General features: G+C 35.0%; 1 protein-coding gene across 3 annotated transcripts in view; it reads right to left on the reverse strand.

Annotated features, from left to right (window-relative positions):
* Positions 1-22,765, reverse strand: part of CNTNAP5 (contactin associated protein family member 5) — a 915,392-nt gene that overhangs the window by 150,931 nt on the left and 741,696 nt on the right. For all 3 annotated transcript variants that reach the window (XM_020963128.2, XM_020963129.1, XM_078146792.1), the window contains one exon: positions 8,714-8,953. In XM_020963128.2, coding sequence (XP_020818787.1) covers positions 8,714-8,953 — 240 coding nt within the window. The remainder of the gene's footprint in view (positions 1-8,713; positions 8,954-22,765) is intronic.

Raw genomic sequence — 22,765 nt, forward strand, 5'->3', positions numbered from 1 at the left:
GGCTATCTTTCTTTACTTCTCCACATCTTCTCTTTCTTTTTTTCAATGCTGAGTTCAAATCCAACCATCTGCAAATGGATTTTCACTGACCCCCTTTTCCCTACCCAATACCGTCCTTCTGTGATCTCCTATCATTTACACTGACTATATCTTACATGCACTTTTGTTGTTGTTGTTTTGTTTTGTTTTTCCCTAGGCAATGGGATTAAGTGATTTGCGCAGGGTCATACAGCTAGTGAGTGTCAAGTGTCTGAGGCCTGATTTGAACTCAGGTCCTCCTGACTCCAGGGCCAGTGCTCTATCAGTGCTCCACTTAGCTGCCCCATACTTTTTTTATAATGTCATCTAAGAGTTCCTTGAGGGTGAGGACATCCTTTTGTCTTTCTTTGAATACTCATTGTTTTGCACAGTGCAGGTACTTAGTAAGTGATTGAGAAATACTTGATAGACTGATTGGATAAAAATAAAGGGCTAGAAAAATAGCAGTATTAATGTGGATGTATATGGCAAACACTCATACTGGATGAAAGAAATGGATGAAAATTTCCTGATTTAAAAAAAAACAACTAATAATATTAATTAAAAAAACTAGCCTAGAGGCAAGTTCTGATAGTGACAGAGATTCCAACTGTCCTGACATTAGTTAATAGACGTAACCCACTGAAAGAAGAGCTGTTGATAAAGTTGTGAATTACTTTGTAGATTGTTTTTAATCTCTCATATGGTAGAAAAAGAAACAAGGGGAAATCTAAATCTTAAAGGGAATTGGTTCATCAAGTAGAAAGATGAAAACTTTGAGAGAAAATATACCTCTTATCTTGAAGTTTTGGTTGGCTAAAATATTGGGGAATACTAGAAAGTCTAAGTGATCACTCTGAGACCCTAAAAAGGGAGATAGTTGAGGAAGGATGCAACAGAGAATTCAGATCTAAAAGGAAGCTAAGAAATTTTTTCTAGTCCAACCATTTCATTTATAAAAGAGGATATAAAGAATAAGAAAGTGAGTACAAGGGTGATGGAACCAAGAGGGTAGAGAAAATGCAGGAACTCACTTAGCTCTTTCAAATTCCTCTCCAAACAACTTTAAATAATGCTTCAAAATTAATTCTGGAGTGGCACAATGCAAAAAAAAAAAGATGAAGTGAAACAATTTTCCAGCCTAAGACAACTCAGAAGGTTGGCAGGAAAGGTCTTTCCTATGTGATGACAGTAGAGCCCAGTTCAGTGTAGAGAAGACCAAGTAAGCCAGCAGGTGGGCTTGGGAGCAACTGGATCTGTAGCAGTGGCTTCACGAGCTCTCAACCCACAGATGGTAAGGGGTTTGTACAACTGGTCAGAAGAAGATTATAGAGGTCCCTTTGCTGGCATTGGGTGTATTGCCCACACACAGATCTAGGTTACAGTGCTGGGTCACAGTCTTAGGTAGTAGTCTCAAGGTGAGCGAGAACACTAGCACATCAGAGCTTGTGGCTGCAGGGAAATTTGGACCCTGGTCACAGTGCCAGGACTTGTGTTTACTCATAGCCTAGAACACAGGCCAGGAGATTAGTAAACAAGCCACACATACCATTTAGAAAGAATAGAAATCTTATAGACACCCAAAACTAGCTTTGAAAAAAAAATGCAGAAAAAAACATGAAGTTTGGAAAAGGACTCCCTCAACCACAAGAGCAGAGCCCAAATTTGACATAGAGTTAAAAGGGAAGAAATTGGTTGGAAAGTGAGCAAATAATAACGAGAACCTGATCACAGAAAAATATCATTGTGACAGGGAAGATCAAAACACAAATTCAAAAAAAGACATACTCAAAAATGCTACACCCAAAGCTTCAAAGAAAATTACAAATTGGACTCAGGTCCCAAAAAGAATGTCTGGAAGAGCTCAGAAAAGATTTTTAAAAATTAAATAAGAATGGTAAAGGAAAAAAAAAGACTGGGAAAAGAAATGACAGTGCTGCAAGAAAATCATGAAAAAAAAAAGAGTCAAGAAGTTGGTAAAAAGAGGCACAAACAATACTGAAGAATAATAACACCTTAAAAGACAGAGTAGGCCAAATGGTAAAAGAGGCACAAAAATTCAATGAAGAGAAGAATGCCTTAAAAAGCAGAACTAGACAAATATAAAAAGAAATGCAAAAACTCACTTAAGAGAAGAACTTAAAAAGTAGTGTTGGTCAAATGGAAAAAGATATACAGAACTATAGTTCGGAAAAGAACTCCTTTGAAAGTAGAATTGGCCAAATGGAAAGAATGTACAAAAGCTCATTGAAGAAAATCAATCCTTAAAAATTAGAATTAGGCAACAGGAAGCTGACTTTATGAAACATAAAGAAACAATAAAGCAAAATCAAAAGAAGAAAAAAAAAGAAGAAAATGTGAAATATCTCATTGGAAAAAAACAACAGACTAGAAAAGATAGAGCAAGGAGAGAGAATTTAAGAATTATTGGACTACTTGAAAGTTATAATCAAAACAAAAGCCTAGAGATCATCTTTTAAGAAATTATGAAAGAAAACTTCCCTGATATTGCAGAAACAAAGGGTAAAATAGAAATGGAAAAAACAAACCTACCAATCATCTCCTGAAAGAGATCCCAAAATGAAAACTCTTGGGAATATTATGGTTAAATTCCAAATCTCTCAGTTCAAGAAAAAAATATTGCAAGCAGCCATAAGGGGAAAAAAATATCCAATATCATGTAGCCACACTTAGGATAACACAAGATTTACCAGCTTCTACATTGGATTAGAGATCTTGTAAAATGACATTCCAGAGAGCAAAAGAGGTAGAATTAAACCCAAAAATCACATGCCCAGCAAAACTGATTACAATCCTTCAAGGGAAAAATAAAAATATGAATGAAATGAAATAGAGGACTTTTAAGCTTCCTGATGAAAAGAACAGAGATGAATAAAACATTTGACATGCAAAGACAAGATTCAAGAGAAGCATAAAAAGGTAAACTGGAAAAAGAAATCAAAAGGGATTCAATAAGGTTAAACTGTTTGCATTCTTACATAGGAAGATGACACTTGTAACTCCCAAGAACTTTATCATTATTACGACAGTTCAAAGCAGTATACATACATAGAGGGTAGCAGTACAAATTGAATATGATGGGTTTGTCTCTTAAAAATAAAATTAAGGGGTGAGAAAGAAGAATGCACTGGTAGAATGGAAAATGGAGATTAGAATGAGGTAAATGGTCTCACATAAAAGGGAGTAGAAATGTCTTATATTGGAGGGAAAGATGGAAAGTTAAGGGGGAGAGCTTAAACCTTACTTTAATCAGAATTGACTGAAAGATGTAATAATATTCATACCGAGTTGGGTATAGAAATCTATCTTAAGCTATAGGAAAATAAGAGAGGAAGGGGAAAAGGGTGGGGGGAGGGTTGATAGAAAGGGGGCCAATTGTGAAAAGTGATAGAAGTAAAATACAGGATGGAGGAAATTATACAGTAATCATAACTGTGAAAAAAATTTACAGCAAGTTTCTTCAATAAAGGCTTCATTTCTCAAATATATAGAAAACTGAGTTAAATCTGAAAAAAAATACATAAGCATCGTTCTCGAACAGATAAATGTCAAAAGATGAACAGGAAGTTTTCAGATGAAGTAATCAAAGCTTTCTATAGTAACACGAAACAAATACTCTAAAACAAAACAAAACAAAATGCTCTAAATCACTATTGATTAGAAAAACACAAATTAAAACGACTCTGAGGTATGATTCTGCACTTATCAGATTGGCTAATAGGACAGGAAAGGAAAATCATAAATGCTGGAGGACAAATGGGAAAATTGGGACATTAATACACTGTAAGTGGAGTTGTGAACTAATTCAACCATTCCGGAGAACAATTTGAAACTATGCACAAAAGGCTATGAAACAATGCATACTCTTTGACCCAGCAATACCACTACTAGTTCTGCATACCAAGATATTAAAAAAAAAAAGGACCTATATATAGAGAAAATATGTATAGCAGCTCTTTTTGTGGTGGCAAAAATTGGAAATTGAGGGGATTCCCATCAACTGGGGAATGGCTAAACAACTTGCAGTATATGATTGTGATGGAATACGATTATGCTATAAGAAATGATGAGCAGAATGCTTTCAGGAAACAAAAAACTGCAAAGGCTTACATGAATTGATAGAAAGTGAAGTAGGCAGAACCAGAACATTGTACACAGTAATAGTAATACTGTAATGATGATCAACTGTGAATAACATCCATTCTCATCAACACAATAATCCAAGACAATTATGAAGGATATGTAGAGAACGCAGATTCAAGTATAAATTTTTTTAACTTTCTTTACTTTTCTTGTTTTTCTGTTTGTTTTTTGTCCAACTATTATGGAAATGTCTTAAATGATTGCACATGTATAACCTCTATCAACTTGCTTGCCTTCTCAATGAAGGGATAGGGGAGAGAAGAAGGGAGACAGAATTTGGAACTCAATTTTTTTTAAGTATGTTAAAAATTGCTTGTACATGCAATTACAAAAAATATTATATTAAAAAAAAGAGAATCTAAGATATCTTGAGATTATGGAAACATGTATATTAAGCAAATAATTTATTAATTTCAATTTATCTGTAATTTTTTATGGTACATTTATGGAAATACAGGACCTTTAAGAAGCACTATTTAGTCATATTATCATGGGATGAGGGGAGGCTGGCCAATTAACAGAGCATGCATAGACATTTCATTGTCTGCTTTGAATCCAAATTATTGCCTAAAATATAGCCTTGAGGGTATGCTATAAAAATTACTATACTCTAATAAAGGATTGATTAGTTGAAAAAGGAAGGGATTATCTCTTGAGATCATAAAATCTTACATTTACAGTTGGAAGGGACTTAAGAGTCCAATTTGTTCATTTTATATATGAAACTGAGGCTCAGAGAAGTAAAAACAAACAAAAACCCCCCAGGATTAAAGGACTAAGATGTATTTGACTCAGTATTTGAACTTGAGTCTTGCTGAGTTCAACTCAAGAACTCTATTCACAACAACATGTCTTTGTACTATCAAGCTTGTTTTTTCAAATTCCTTTTACCTTGTTTTTATTTAATTTACTTATTATTGGGGGGAAGGGCAGAGTTGGATCAGAGGAATGAAACTGACATAATGTATTTAGATTTAAGCAACATAATTGGTGATTTTCAGCAATATCTTTGTAGTCAAAATAGAAAATAATAGAATTGGATGGTTTTCAACTTACTGAGGAACTATTTTCAAAGAATGTTGGTTAATCAATTGATTTTTAACACAGAGGAAGATCTCTGTTGCAAAGCTTTGTTTTTAATTTCACTGTATTAATGTTCTTATGAATGACTAAAGTCATACGGCAGCTTATCAAATTTTCAAATGACATAGCTGGGAAGGATTACTAATATACTGGATGAAAGAAAATTTCATCTAAATCTTTTTTTTTCTTTTTTTGATGAGGCAATTGGTGTTAAATGACATACACCAGGGTCACACAGCTAATAAGTATCAAGTGTCTGAGGTGAATTTGAACTCGGGTCCTCCCGACTCCAAGTCTGGAGCTCTATTTACTGAGCCACCTAGCTATGCCTTATCTAAACCTTAATAAGCTAGAATCATGAACTGGAGCTAAGGATGTTTAATCTAATAGTGATAAATGTAAATGTTTATACTTAGGTTAGATATACAACCAAATAACTATATAAATATAGGATAGAGGACAGCTATTCACATAGAATAGATGTTTGAATCCTTAGAAGATTGAAGACCATACAATATTTTTAAATTGCAAAAAAAAAAAAGGTAGGGGTGGGTGGAGAGGAAGAGGCCTGCTTCTAGAAGTGCTGATGATGTGGCAAAGGCGGCCCAGTTCTCTACTTTATAGCAGCATAATTCTAGAAATAAACCTGCATTGTTCAATATCCATTACAAAGAAAAGCAAAGCACGTTTGTACATACATACAGTGAGAGAGACAGAGAGACAGAGAACCAGAAGGGAGTTAAGAATCTTACTATACTCTTATACTCTTCAGGTCAGAAAACATCTGTAGTGTTATGTTCAATTCTGGGAGCCACATTTTAAGGAGGTCATTGTGAAACTGGGGCATATACACATAAAAGTAGATTTTGCCTTAACATAAGGAAGAAAATTGAAATAATTAAATTTCACTGAAAATAGAAAGTGCTGTCATATTAAGTAGGGGATTTTCTGATGAGGCTTATAAGTAGAAGCTGAATGATCACTTATGATGAATATAGTAATGGGGGTTTATGAATTGCATAGATTTGGACTCTAAACTTATGTACTTCTAGGTAAGCTCTTCTTCTGTCCCTTTACTTAAAAGTCCAATTCCTGAATGCATCAATTACTCAATGGCAGGATGCTATTTGTGTGTGATTATCCATCAGGAAGAGTGAATGATGAGGTAAGATGAAAATTACTCTGCACACATATATTTATTTAACTTTAAAAAAAAGACAAAAGGGAAGAAATGGAGAGTAGAAAGCACATACCAACATGTGCTTGTGAAAGATATGATTTTGTGGAGAGAAAAAAATTAATAGTAGTTGTCTGGAAGAAAAGAACCAGAGGAAAATTAAGCTAAATTTAGAACAATAAGAACTATGAGATGACTGAACAACACAGCTAGAGAAATGCAGAACGGTCCCCAGTACTATTTATTTGGACAAAGGATCTGAGCATATATCATTTGAAATGACTCTAGTATATGTCTTGGGAAATGGACCATCAGTAGAGTGCTTCTTCAGTATATGAAACTTCTAGGAAATCACAGAATTCTATGAGCAGAATCTGTATTTTTCAGGGAGAGTAATTCACAGGCAAGTTCCAGTAGAAAGACATTAATGTTTTTACTGTCATGGCTCAGATTATAAGTCTGTTGGACAAGACTGACTTTTTAAAAATTTCCATGTGGATAATCAATACTTTGTTTTACATATCTGCAATATTCCTAAGGAGTATAACATATTTCCCAGAAATTATTATACTACACAAAGTCTAATCATATGGGGAGGGGGTAATGAGTTAGAAGTAAGTCTGAATTAATGCAAAGCCTAAAATATAGCATATGGACTTCACCAATTATTTCACTGATAATTGAAAACTCCCTGATGAGAAAATTCCCTCTATTAATGGCAGACCTGCACTTTTTTCTACAATTCAGAATCTTAGAGAGTTGCCTGGAATAGTTTTCAAACCCTCAGCATTGCAGTCTGCAGCAATCTCTGGAGAAACAGAACTAGACGAAAATGTGATTGGGAAATTTTTAACAAAATAAATAAAAATAACAAAACATAAACAATGTTAATATGCGGTTTTAGAAGTTAATATGTGGATTCCTCTGGGATCCTGAAATATAGTTCAGTTGCTATCATTTCTATATGAGTTTGACACCACTGGGCAAGATTATTGAGAGGGTGAGAGACTTGCCCAGAGTCACAGAGCTTTTATGTATCAGAGACTAGACTTTAACTCAGGTTTCCTGACTTATAGGCCTATTCTCTCTTCAGGCTGCCTCTCATCAGTGGAGTAAATTATTAAGGATTGTTATATAAAGTCAGTTTTACTGCTTTCAAATTCTAAGAGTTACAAGAGGTAGGTTAATAAAGTATTGATTAGTAGAGAACCTTGGAGGTTCTTCTTTGATGAATAGACTTTTAATTAGCATATGAAATAATTGAATATACATGTTGCTTTAAAGTGATTAAAATAGTGTTCTTTACATCATTTAATCAATATCCTTGAATTCTGTTTTATCCTTTATTCATAAAGCTCATTTTTCATCAATGAAATTATCTTATGGATTATACAAAGATAAACTGCAAGCCTGCATTTGTGCAACATGTTACAAGAGATCCTAAAATTATGGGACATAACTAAGCTTAGATTTGTATAATAATATTAATCCCTCCCCCCAATATCGTCATCATTATTTAGGGTAATGGAAAGAACATCAGACCTCAGGGTAGACTTCTGATCTTGGCTCAACTGTGTGGCTTTGGTAAATCACAACTTCTCTGGGTTTCCTTAACTGTAAAATGCTAAATTTGGACTAATTGTTCTCCAATGTCCCATCTAGCTCTAAAACAAAAACAAAAAAACAAACAAAATAACTCAATGATTCTATATGACCAACTTCATATTTAAGGCCATAGAGATTAGTTAATGCTAAAAAAAAAAATCACACAGCTCATTAAGCAACAGAAATGGAATGAGGTAGCTGACACCCAGCCTAGTTTTCTGCAGACTAGATTTTCTGTCTTCAAAGTCTTATTCTGTATGCTTAATAAATAAGTATTAATAGCAGGCTATAAAATGAGATGCTCTGGTTGACTCAGAAATTTTTAAAAAACTGAGAAATCGAAGTAACAATAGTATTTTTATTACTTATATGTTTATTCATCTCATCTTATGACATTTTATCCTAACAACAAATATGTGAAACATGCTAACATTCTCTATTTGATTATCTAGTTCCTCATAAAATGTCTTCTACCTAGTTTAAGCCTATCCAATTAATTTATCTTATGTATCAACTGAGTAAATTGAGACACAGAGAGATTAAATGATTTGCCTATAACCACACAGCTAATTAGTTGGGAGTATGGCTTTTGTGTCCTGATTTGAGCCCAACAGGTTCTCTACTGTTGCATGCTAACTTCCCATTAACTGTAAGAATGAAGCCTACCTTTTTTACAAAAGGGTCCTTCATATGGAGAGTTGGTACAGTCACAGAGGTAGCCATTATACTTCTCTACACACTTCCCTCCATTGTGACAAAGATTGCCATAACTGCTGCAGTGTCCAGGGCATCCAGGCTTGACTCCAGGTGTGACCTTGGCCTTTTCCTCAAGATCAAGATTCTGTCCATTTAAATGTAAGGAGCGAATACATCCTAGGAATCCTTTCTGTCTTGATGTTGTGCCACCTGAGAGATGAGAGAGAGAGAGAGAGAAGAGAGAGAGAGAGAGAGAGAGAGAGAGAGAGAGAGAGAGAGAGAGAGAGAGAGAGAGAGAGAAATTAGGGTGGAGAAATCAAATTGTGTTTTCTAGGATGAAATTATATAAAAAGTACAGGCTTTTCATTATCAATCAAGAGTCAGATACTGATCAAAGAAACTCTGAGAGGAATTGTGTAGGGAACTAGGTGCACCACAGTTGTACTTTTCTAGCCTATTTCAGTCATTTCAAGAAATTATTTTTATGCTTTAAGCATAGCTCCTGGCTGAAAGGCTGATCTTGGGTCACTGGTGTGTCTCCAAAAAAACTTGAAATTAGAGCATTACTCCCACTAACTTGCATACTGAAGGGAGATAGGAATGCTTCTTATTACTCTCTCTAGAAAGTGAAGTTAGATTAAAAAAAATAGCATTCTATAATCTTTTCCCACCAGAGACAGCTAGTGTTATCCCCCACAATTCATAGAGAGAGGTCTTCTGACTCAGAAATACTGGTCCCCAGTTTAGTCAGATAGGTTCTTTGGCTCCTACTACATTCTATTTTCACTCCCACTTCTGGTATTTGCTCATCCATTTCTTCTTAGAATGTCTTCTCAGTCTATTTAAATTGTAATCTATTTTTTTTTCTTTCAAATCCTTCATGGAGGCTACATGACTTGCCTAGCCTGTGGGGACTTCCCTTCCCTGCCCTATTACTAAACCTGAAGTCAGATCAACAAATTTTATGGAGTTATTTGGTAAAAACCTATGCTTGGACACAACTAGAATGATTCTTTACTGCACCTGAATATCTTAAATTGGGTCTGACAAATCTTAAGTTAACACACATGAGAAAATTTGTGAGTTATACAAGATGATTAGATCATGGTGGAAGATTTGGGATAGAAATTAGACTTGTGATTTCATTGGTAAAGGGCAGTGGTTGTCAAAGTATGGTCCTTAAATCTGTGGGGGTCCCTTAAGTCCCTTCAGGTTGAACTCAAGTTCAATGCTATTTTCATAATAATACTAAGATATTTCAATTTCCAATATAGTAAATATTGATATATGCGACTCATATAGACAAGTACACTTTGGTCATGGTCCTCAATAATTTTTAAGAATAAAAAGGATTTGTTTGTTTTTTTCTTTTTAAAGAAAAATGATCTATGAACAAAAATAATTACAGAAGTTCCTTTTGCTTTGGCAAGGAATTGGAAATTGAAAGGATGCTCTTTAACTGGGGAATGGCTGATCAAGATTGATATATGATGATGATGGAATACTATTGTGTTAGAAGAAATGATGAGCAGGACAGTTTCAGAACAACCTGGGAAGACTTATATGAACTGATGCAAAATGAAATGAGCAGAACCTGGAGAATATTGTACCTAGTAACAGCAATATTGTAATGATAATCAGCTGTGAAAGACTTAACTACTCTGATCAATATGATGATCCACGACAATTCCAAAGGACTCATAATGAAAAATCCTACCCACTTCTATAGAGAAAACTGGTGAGCTCTGAGAGTAGATTGAAACATACATTTTTTTCACTTTATTTTTCTTGCTTGGAGAGTGGAGAGAGGGCATGGTTAAGACGGAAATATATTTTAATGACTTCACATGCTTAATGGGTATTATATTGCTTTTCTTCTCAATGAGTGAGGGAGGACCTGAAAAGAAGGAGGGAATTTGGATCTTAAATAAATGAACATAAAAATAAATAAATAAATAAATGAAAAGGAATAAAAAGTAATCTTGAGACCAAAAAATTTAAGAACTTTTAGCATCGAGAATTAACTCCCTCTACCATGGTAGGTCAGTGCCTTCTCTGAAACTTATACTTATATAGCATTACCTAGAGAACTGATCAGATGTGACTGCCCCAGTTTTAACATCTAGTATATGTCACAGGTAGTGTTTGAACTCAGATCTTCCTGTTTTCAAGGCTAGGTCTCAATCCACTATTCCATGTTAACTCACAATACAAGAAAATTATAAGGAAAGAAAGTTGAGATATATGTGGGAGAAAGTTATAGACTGGACTGGCCTGATAAGTTGTCAGTTTGTTGTAAGTGTTCCTGAATATTCCTTTTCTGCATAATGTTCCATTCTTGGTGGTATTTTCTCTGGTCTTTTATTCCCCAAATCTTATCCTGTTCAGGAATTCACTGGCTTCAAGATTTTATATCCTATATACCTTCTGAGGACATAATTTGTCTGGTTGATGTGGCTTAATTGTAACCCTTCTTTGGGCTGGATTTTAATTAAAAAATCATATATTGAGACAAAATAATGAATTTCTAAAAGAAGGATTCCAAGCACCATCCAGCAGCTGATAAAAAAGGATGTGTTTTAGAGAACATAGACATTCCCCAGTATTCCTGAAAATATCTTCAATGGAGGTCACAGCTACATAACATTGTAGTAGCAATGATCAATAGAAGTCAAAAAGAGAGACACAGTGTGACAAAGAATAAAGGTCCAAAAGAAAGGACCAGAGATAGTTGTGTGAATAGAGAGGTCATGCATGTGGAAGATGTTGTGGAGATAGAAATAGAAAAGATTTGGCAACTGGCTGTATATATGGGCTAGGTAAAAGTGAGGAGGTGAAGATGACACAGAAGTTTTCAATCTGAATGACTGAAAGGAAGATGTTGCACTTCCCAATAATAGGGAACTCTGTAAGACAAGTAAGTTTGAAGGTAAGAAAATGTAATGAGATATGTGATGAACTTAATCCTGTGCTAGTCAAAATCAAAAAAAGAGAAGGTGAAGCTCTTATACATTTGTAGCTTCCTCAGAGCACAGAGCACAGATGTTGATAGATGCCTGCTGTAGACAGGAAATTATCTAGGAAACGGGATAGATATCCTAGTGGGAGAGAGTTTTCCCAAAGGCTCCTCTCCAGTAGCTGCTGTAGGTGCCCAAGTAGTAATTAAGTTAAGCCTTCCTTGAAATGATGATGACAATATCAGAAAGGGGAGATTGTGAACTTGCACATGTCTCGAGGTCAAGCCCCCACAGTGGTGACCACTAGTATAGAACACAGTGCTATGAGGATCCTTGATAAGACATCCCAGCAAGAATCATCTGATGACCCATGCTATACCATCACAATTACTTATCATTATATCTAAAAACAATCTAGTTTGCAGAATATTTTCTCACCTGCATTATATAATATAATCATCCTCATTTTGCAGATGAGGAAATCACGGCTTAGAGGTAATGTGACTGATTCATATTCACACAACAAAGGTTAGCCTCCAAGTCCAGTGTTCTTTCCACTGTTCTTTTCTGCCTATTTATCATTTTAATGTATAGCTGACCCCAGCCATGTCCAAGGAATAGAAGTAGGGAGAGACTAGCAGTACTAAACCTCGTTCAATATTTGGCAGTGCTTTAAGTGACTCTATTGTAGCTTTTCACTAAGTGGAGCTTCCACAGGGCACAGTGTCAAACCTAAGCTGTATTCTCCTGTCTATCTTAATATTTGGAGAGAGAAATTTTTAGCCACAACAAATCAATGCTAAGCCAGACAGAGCATACTGTGAGATTTATTGTTTCATTCCTGATGTGTTTGGGCAGGGGGTAGAGGATTGATATCAATGACATCTTCTCTCTTCACCCCTAAACAAACACATGCCCTTGTCTGGGTGACAGCTGATTGAATAGTTTCAAAACTCTCCCTATTTTGATTGCAGATAATCTTTTATGTATATCATTAGTGGCCAGATCATTCACAGAGGTGGAGAAGGCAAGATATATTGCAAAGAAACTTGCATGTGACTTGGTTGAAGCTTTTATAAATGGGGAGGGAGGTCAGTGGGGTGGTCTCTCTGACAGAAATACATTTTCTGTGGTCTGAGGCAGACTAAGCAGTGGTGGAAGGCATCCAAAATAAGCACACCGTTTCAGTGACCTAGATGCTGACAAAACACTTTTTAAACTTAGTGGCACCATGACCTGAATGATTCAGTTTCCCAGTGACTAGTTTTTATTCTTTTTAACAGTGAAAAATATATTTTCTCCTGTTTGTTTGGTAACATGAAAATTAGGGTTGTAATCCCACATTACAAATGCCACCCTGGGTCAAAACAATGGCCTGAAATAATAACCTGGGCCTTGTCAATGGTACAATAAGATGATTTGTGGAATGATACAGTTGTACTCCTTGATGTCCCCCCAATTTGGTTGGAGAAATAATTCCCAAGACATGAAATTTAATTCAACAAATATATATTAATCACTTGTTATATACGAAGGTAGACAAGACATAAAATATGTTCTGAAGTAAATAACAACCTAATTTGAGAATCAGGAGTGGGATGGGACTAGGAGACTGACAGCTATACAGAAAATGGACAGAAGGTGAAACTCATAATCAAGAAATCCTGGGTTCAAGTCCCTACTCAGATATTTATTAGCTGTTTGTTCATCAGTAAATCATTTACAGTCTCTTGGCCTTAGTTCATCATCTATAAAATGGGAGTGTTTCGTTAAATTGTCTCCAGTTTTAAATCTATGAACCTATGATATTATGGTCCAAAATAGGAAATTAGGCAGAAAAGAGATGCAGAGAAAGTATTTTAGGAAAATTTAGTAATGAGGAAACACTTTGAACTGAAAGGATGAAAGATAATTTCAGGGAGGAGATAGTGCCTAAGTACAATTTAAAAGAAGAGATAGATTTCAATAGGTATAGATGTAGGAAATCCAGTTGAGACTTGGAAGATGATCTTCCTGAATGCACAAGGGAAGAGGAGAGGAAAAAATAGGGGAATAGTTATTTTGTTTGGCTGGAAAAGAAAGAGCATGAAGAGGAATAAAAGCCTCCTGAATACAGAGATCATGTCTTTTTTGGCCTCACGACCTAGGAGATCAGCTTTGATTAATTAGATATTCATCAAATGTCTGTCGATGAAGATAACAGCAATGGTGTTGAATGTCAACTATATTCTTAATGTCAAGTTATATCCTAAGAGTACATAGTAAGTACACATTATAGTAAAGCTTGAAAAAACAATAATCAGATTCCCTTCTTTCAAGAAACTTATAGCCTAGGCAAGAGGGAAAAACATATCACATAACAGAAAAATTTAAAAAAAAACATTTAGAGTTATATTATCCAGTAAAGAAAGTAAATGTAATAATAATTCACAAGAAAAGGAGGCCAATGGGGCAGGTGAAATTATGAAAACCTTTAACAAGAAATTAAGAAGTAAGAATTAAAAGGGATACCGAGGTGAGCAGGACAAATGAAAAGGCAATTGGGTTCCCTGGTTTGCTAATAACTATTTGGGTGAATGTGAGCAAGTTACTTCAACTCTCCTTGTTTTCTCATCTGTAAAAGGTGAAATTTTGTATACATAAATGTTAAGATTTGGAGCAATTTTGTAGCTGTGAAATTCTAAATAAGGTAAGAAATATGAATGAAGATGAACATACTTCCTTTTATTTGTTTTTTTAAAAATTATTTCCATCTGCTTTGAAGAGGTTTCCCTAGTTCTAGAATACCATTATTTAGTGAATATATTCAAGTATAGCTTACTTGTAACAGTGATGATTTTAAAGAATTAAAGCATTTGTTTTTTCAGACTTCATTTTTCATGTTGAATAGTTGGGTTTTTTTTTTAAATTTCCTTTAATAGAAACCCTCTCTTCTATCATTATATATGCTCTTTTATACATTTTCTCCTGTGTTGTAGCCAGGAGAAAGGTGCAGTCCTCCAATCATGAAACTCTTAAAAATGAATTTAGTTTTTAAGTTCCTTAAGGGCAAGAGCTGTAGATGTCTTCTATAAAGTACCCTTTACTTAATAAATGTATTCCTAGAAAGTCAGACATGAATTGATTTTTCCTGTAAATTTAATAATATTTTGTATGCACTAGGGGAGCAATATTTTAAAAGGAATCATTCATGCATTTATTGAATAAATATTTATTTAATGCCTACTCTGTGTAAAAGCACTGTGAAGTCTGCTGTAATATAAATATGTGTGTGTATAATGTGTATATATATGTGTGTGTGTGTGTGTGTGTGCATGAATACATACACATACATATACACTTTATATATATTATATATACATTATATATATATATATGTGTGTGTGTGTGTGTGTGTGTATATGGAGAGAGAGAGAGAGATACAAACACACACAAACAGAGAGGGCTCATTCTCTAAAGTAGGCAATCACTCCTAATTTGCTTTGTAAAAAAAAAAACACTGATTTTTTTTCATGTTTACAGCAAAATATGCTTACAATTTATTTTATGTCTTTTTTCCTCCTTAAATTTATCTAAAGGACTTTTTATCTGCTTTATGAAAGTCAATAAATATTGCCAAAGATTAGGCTGTAGAGGCACACATAAGATCATGGAAGAGAAAGTGTACAGGCACTAATGATGGGGTATGGGCCTAAGCCCAGACCTTCACCTTTTGTCCTAAAGAGAATCTGGCTCCCATTTGTCTATGGACCCCAGAAAACCTTTAAACTTTTCATACTCTGGTTCCTTATGGACTCCCTCATCTCCCTTTGAAAGCCCTAGCACCTTTTGATCTTATTCAGATGCCTTTCAAACTTCTTCCTTCCAGTTCCTCTCATTATCTATTCCTATTGTCTATTCAATCTCTTAGACATTCCAATAGGAATTCTCACCTAGACCCTTTTCCCAGCCCCTTCCCTGGTCACCCAAAGTTATTTTAGTGTATATAAGATCCACCCTGACCCCCCCGCCTGTTAGTCTCTATGGGTGTTATTAATGTTCAGATTGTTTAAGAATCTGGCCTGTATGATTTATGTCTGATAAACTTTTTCTCTGGCTGAAAGGAGATCTGGGTTAAATTCATTCAGGCAAGGCCCGTGTCACAATCTTGGGAGTCTCAGCACCCCTAAACCTCTACCTCATCAGTACTGACCACTGAAGTTAGATAGGGCTCCACCATTTCCTGGAATTGTGGTGATAGGATTGTCATAGATCTTCTCTAAGCTTGTTTCCTCATCTGTTAAATGGGAGTAATCCTTATTTTATCTACTTTAAGGAATTGTTTTTAATAAAGTGCTTTGTTAAATGGAAAACATTGTACAAATCTGAAACTATATAGAGGAAGCTTTATAGATAAGATAATGATGATTTCTTAACTACCCATGTTTATGATTTGATATCTTTCATAATAGGACTATAGTCATGCTGAGCTCTTGCAAGGAATTTTTTCCCCTAGGGCAAGCCTTGCAAATCTTGCCACATGAAAGCAGCATGAAAGAAATCCTCTTTTGGGAGTTGGGAAGATGGTGCCATCATAAATTTCCTAAAGTGCTGAGGCTCCTAATGGACACTAGGCCTAACACTGTTTGAGTAATTAGGTTATTCATTTGCTTCCTAGGTATTTCTTTTTCTGGTAATTAGGTACTAGTAAGAGCTAGCCTTGAAGTCAAGAAGACCTGGGTTTAAGTCCGGCCTTTGATACTGTGTAGTCAAGGCTGTGTGATCTTGGACCAAATCATTCTTCAATCTCAGTGGCATAGACAGTTATTCTGTGCCTTCCCTCTACCCCATCCTCAGTTACATGACATGCTGCCTTGAGGTAGACACAGTGTTAGTATTGATGAAATAGACTGTTTGGGTGAGCCAGGTTCAGGCCTCCCTCTCCATTCCTATGCTATCTCAGAGCTTGAGTCTCATCTTGCAAGGATCCTGACTCAGGAATATTATAAGGCAATCAAATTGCTCCCCTAGTAAGAGCCTGTTTTCTTCACAATTTTCACCAAATTTTCTCGGGCTTCTGCCACTGTCATTTTCCTTACATGAATATAATTGTTTTTCAACCAATTCTTTAAAGTTTCTACTTTGGGATAAATTTCCAACCTTTAGTTAATTTCCCATTCTTAGTCAAATCTTGAGCTACCTGCCTTCCTTCCATTTTCTTGCCACAAACACATTTCAATAAGAGGATGAACCCCAAGGACTTTTCTAGGCTTTAGAGATAAGATAGAAGACACCTCCCTGCATTACTTGGTAGCAAATAGGGTCTATTATGTGAAGCATTGCATATATATATACACGCACATATATATATACACACATATATATGTGTGTGTGTGTATATGTATATATATATGTATGTATGTATATATATATATATATGTGTGTGTATATATAGTACATATTCTCAGAATTTTTTTCAGATATTAATTTTACTGATTTTTAAAAAATCTTTTAATTGTACTTTTCAATAATTTTTTTCTGATATATAGAATAGCTCTCAGTGAGTGGGGAGAGGGGGAATGGGAGAGGGTTTAAATGACATAAAAATAAAAGATATTAATTGTTTTTAAACATGAGCCAATTGTTTGAATGAATAAAACATTTATTAAGTGCTTACTATAAGCAAAGTTCTGTGATAAGTATTGTGAATACAAATAGAAAGTAATACAGTCCTAGTTCCCAAGAGGTTCACATTTAAGTGGAGGAGACAAAACATACGGAAGGATTGATTATAAGTCAGATAGAAAGGTCCCATGGTCTTAAGGGTACAGTGACAAAACAGATATTAGTGGACTCATATAATTTCTATTAAAATATTTTTTTTAAGTCTTGAATCATAAGATATTGTCAAGGACTTTGGGGACAAAAATTTTCTTGTCTTGATATTCAATATCTGTGACTGTAGCACCTACAAGAGCATTTGTTAGGTTGTGTATCCATAAAATTTGCTTCTCAGAATGATGGATGAGGGCACTGGAATGTAAGAATTTCTAATTCCAAGGTTTTTGGATTTATGGTTTGGGGACACCTCAATTAGGATTTGAGGCAAGACGGTGGTCAAGGTGGTGATTTGAGTTGACTGCCACAGACTGCCTTCTCTCCCTCAGAATGTCTTGCTACTTTGGCTAGGCTGGCTTACTTGACCTATATGTGGCAATTGTTTAGCTGATGGAAGAGATGACTGGCCTCTTTTCCACAGGAGTTACTTTGTAGATGATGTTTTTAAATCTGAGTTCAAAGTAGGACCAGTACTTTGGGAGATGCTACCACTCCAAGTGTTCCTCTATTTATTGAACTTTGCTAAGAGTGGACAGTTCAGCACAAAACCATGATAACTATTGGGGAAAAAAGATACTTAAATTATGGAATACATAAGACATACATCCTATTGATAGATGATTGGTAGGGCAATTTTTAGTGAGAAATATTAGACATGTAGTATATATTTATTCCAATTCTATTGAATATATATACACATATGTATATGTGTGTACACATAGATGTACACACACATACATACATATATACAAACATATGCATATATGTGTGTATATACATTCACAAAATAGATATGTGTGTACATTGTCATTTGGTAATTATGTTTGTTCAATGAAAAAAAATGCAATACCCTATTTGTCATTATGTGTAGTTTTTCCAAGAATCCTTAGCTAACAATAAGAGCTCTTCTTATTAATTTCCTTTTTTATTTTCCTCTTGCACATTACATTATAGTTATGTTCTGGATCAGGTTTAATTCCCCCCTATTACCTAAATGCTCTCTTTTTTATGCCACCATTTCTTTCACTCATCATAAATTAAGCATTATTTCCTTGGGTCGTTGTTCATGCGTCCAGGATTAAAACACACTTCTGGAAGGTGCTGAATCATACAGAACTGATTTTTTTAAAGAGATACACTATCCTACCACCTCTTGATATTTTGTGACTTTTCTTTTCTTTTGTAATAGAAAGTCTAACAGATTATGCCTACATAATATTTCCTAAATAAGTCTCTTTCTTTCTCTTTCCACTGCTACCACCCTATTCACATCATCAGTGTATCCTACTAGGATTATTATAATAGTCTCCTGATTGGTTTCTTGATGTCTAGTTTCTTCCTCTTCTACCTATCGTATTCAAACCTTCCATATCAGTTTTTAAAATCCATTTAATACTGTCAATATCCCTCATAAAGAGGTATCTACCACCTCCTGGATTAAGTTTTAACTCCTCACCCAGACATTTAAGCCTCTCTATGATATAGGGCCAACCAATTTCCTCAACTTTCATATACCCTAATAGCCCTGAATATAAGCCACCATTCAGGATAGCATTTTTACTCTCTTTTCTTGCCAAACTCAGTCTCACTTCCATTTTTATGTTCATGAATTTTTTTGGACTTGGATATTTTCCTTTCTCCATTTAAATCTAAGATTGAGCAATTTTTAAAAGCCTAGCTAAAAATCTCACTTCCTTTATGAAGCCTTCTCTGACTATTCTAGCCTACAATGAGCTCTCTCTTCACTGAACTCCACTGGCACATTTAACCATAGATTTGGGAACCCATGGGGTCATTGCATTTAGAGCTAATATTATATAATACAATCCTCTCATTTTATGAAAGAAAAAAATACATTAAATGACTTGTTCAAGGCTACACAAATAGTTAGGTATACACAGTTCAGCTTTGTTGTTCAACAGCATTGTTTTCTAATTATTTCAAAAATGTAAGAACTGTCTCTTCAAGTATTTTACAAGCTTGTTAACGGAACTTATACTGCTTTATATTGAGTTGGTAGGCAACTACCTAAATAATTGATTGACAATTATTGTCTTGATTAAGCTAGGCTATGCAATGACTATTGAGAGAATTCCTCTTTAGAAAATGTTATTGGTATTAGGGACAATTGCAGTGTCCTACTGTCACTAAGAGAGAGAGACAAAGATGGAGAGAGGAGAGGATGGGGGGAGAGAGGGAGAATCAGAGACAGACACAGAGACAGAGATCATATACAAAAACCTGTGCCAACCAGAAGACTGCGAATGGGAGTTTCTAAGCAATTTTGTATCTGTGAACTAAGAGGTCTCAAGAAGTTCCTTTTTAATACAACATGTTGACAATATTTCTGACATTTTCATCTAGAATCACAGTATCTCACATTTGAAAATGACTTCAGAGATCAACTTGTCTAACCAATACAAATATTAGCAAATACCTTCTATAAAACATACTTTACTAGTGGTCTAGCAGCCTCTGCCTGAAGACTTGTAGTGAATGGCAACAACCATATCCTGATAGGGCCCATTCAAGTATTTGAAAGCCAAAATGTTTGAAGTTTTTCCTTACATCAAGCCTAAATTCACCTCTCCGTGCTCTGTGAATACAGTATAGTGAAATTGATATCATGTCTTTCAAGGAATGGTAGTTTCCTCTTCACTGGAATATTAAAATATCAAATATCTTGAAAAGATAAAAAACCACTTCTTACAGAGATTATTTTGATTTGACAAATGTTGGACTACAGATTCGTAATTATTTACAACTCAAGAAGAAGCATGCATGCATATACATTCACACACATGCACACTTTCTCTCTTTCACACAAACACACACAATCAAAAAACCCTCCTGGATCTCCTTCTTTATTTTTATTATTATAATGGATCCTTCAGGATGTAGTTACACCTAAGTTTAGCCTTCCAGATTTAGCTGGCCAACTCTATACCCATAGGCATCAAAGTAGAGAAATCTATAATACCACCTCCATTTTTTAAGAGTAATGAAATTGGTTTAAAATAAACCTAAAGCTAACTTGGATAGAGGAAGTGACAAAACAGTCACCTGAAGAGAGTGTATATAAAAGGGGAGAATATCTGGTACCTTAATGAGAGTGGAAGGGTGGGGCAGTGGTATTTACCATTTGTGGACTAACTAAATTAATATGGCTTTCAGGTGTTTTCTGGAACCAGCTGGCTGAGCCATATCATTGTCCCCTACCAGCTGCCTCCCTGAGCTGCTGTCCAGCTGTTAGCAATGTGAGAGCTTCCCAAAGCTCAAGGCCCAGGGCAATAGACCAGATTAGCTGGACTCTAGGGATGGCTGTGCACATAACAGATGTTTATTTGGCAGAAGAATTACCTATCACAGCAAACACAGAAGATAAAGATTAAGGGAATGACACAAGAATAATAGTCAGCTTTCAATAACTCCTTTTCTACTACATTACCTAGAGGGGCCCTGACCTAGTGCTTTTGTTTGTTTGCTTGTGTGTTTGCTTTTTTTAACAGTGGGATAGGGGGAATATGGGATAGGTGATAGGATGATAATAGCCTCTCCAGATCTTGTGACTTCTTTTTGCCTTTGTATAGCATTACTGGATCTTGGATTGAGAGCTTTAAGGGAATTGAGAGCTGATCTAGTCCAACTCCTTTATATTTTACAAGGAAGGAATTTGAGGACTAGAGATGTTGAATGATCTACCAGAGTCACAAGGACAGTGAGTGGTAGACACAGGATTAAAAGAGACAGCTATGCAGCATATAGAACATTGTGCCTGGAGTCAGGAAGACCAAGTTCAAATCAGGCCTCAGACATATACTTGCTGTGTGACCTTTGGCAAATCACTTAGCACTATTTGCCTCAGGTTCCTCATCTATAAAATGAGTTGAAGAAGGAAATGGCAAACCACTCCAGTATCTTTGAAAAGAAAACTCCAAATGGGGTGATGAAGAGTCAAACATGATTAAAACAAGAAAGGCTTCAAATCCAGGTCTTACTCTTTAATACCAGAACATTTTCCATAACACCATGCTACCTTTTTTATCTCAAACACCTTGGCAATTGTTACACCCAAACCAGAAAAGTATGGGACATATTGCATATACAATGCCTCTCTAACTAGTTATTTCTCGCCCAAAGTTAAATTCAGGGTAAGGAATTCAGAATAATCCAGGATCTAGAACTCACAACAAGTTCCTTCATGACAATGAAAATGCCTAAGATAGATAGATAGATAGACAGATGATAGATAGATAGATAGATAGATAGATAGATAGATAGATAGATAGATAGATAAACAAAAATAAGATTAGATAACACATATGTAAGACTTCAAGGTTTATAAAGTGCCTTACTCATTTGATCCTCATAAAAAACCCTGCAAGATAACTGCTATCATCACCCCAATTTCACACATATAAAACTCAGACTAAGACAGCTTAAGTGATGTGTACATGTCCATACAACTAGTAAGTATTATGGTTAAGATTTAAACTCAGGTCTTTCCAATTCCTAAATCCACTATTCTATCCTCTTAGTAGCCTAGATTATTGAAAGAAGCAGAAAAAAAATGATAAAATATGGCAAAACTCACTTGAAGATAAACGTGTCAATTGACAAGAAAACATATTTATGACACATATTTTCTATCTATGGAAACTTACATACAAACACTCAAAAGTGTATCTCATAATTTTGATTTGAAATTTAGTTTTCATCCTACTACCTCTATTTTCTTTGTCTTGTGATAAAAAAAGGTATTGTGTCAATTCACACAGTTTGGTTATTTGAGGTATTCTTAATTCCTAGTTTTATTAATGTGTCCCCTACCATGGAACAACAAAACAAAACAAAATGAAGAAAACTAGTACTCCATGGATTTTGAAAGAACCTTAGAGATTATCTACTCTTTCCCCTCGACATATCAGTCTTCACTACCATTGAATTTGAATTATATTTTTTTAAATAAGATATATCATAATTATCACATTTATTCTGCCTGCTACTCATGTCTTATTATACTAAAGAATAAGACTAGTGACAATAATTAAGTGTTTAATGGAAAATATTGGTGGTACAAGATCTGGCTAGAAGATGAAAATGCTGGTTTTATTCATTTATTTGTTTATTTATTGTTTTGAAGTCTTAAAAAGTAAAACCCTTTCAAGGCAGGGATTTTTCACTTCCAAGGCATTCTTTGATAGAGTAGAATAAAATGAACCATGCCACCTTTTATTTCTTTAGTGAT

The sequence above is a fragment of the Phascolarctos cinereus genome, unplaced genomic scaffold, assembly GCF_003287225.1.
Source record: "Phascolarctos cinereus isolate Bilbo 61053 unplaced genomic scaffold, phaCin_HiC Scaffold_726;HRSCAF=1367, whole genome shotgun sequence".
Taxonomy (NCBI): domain Eukaryota; kingdom Metazoa; phylum Chordata; class Mammalia; order Diprotodontia; family Phascolarctidae; genus Phascolarctos; species Phascolarctos cinereus.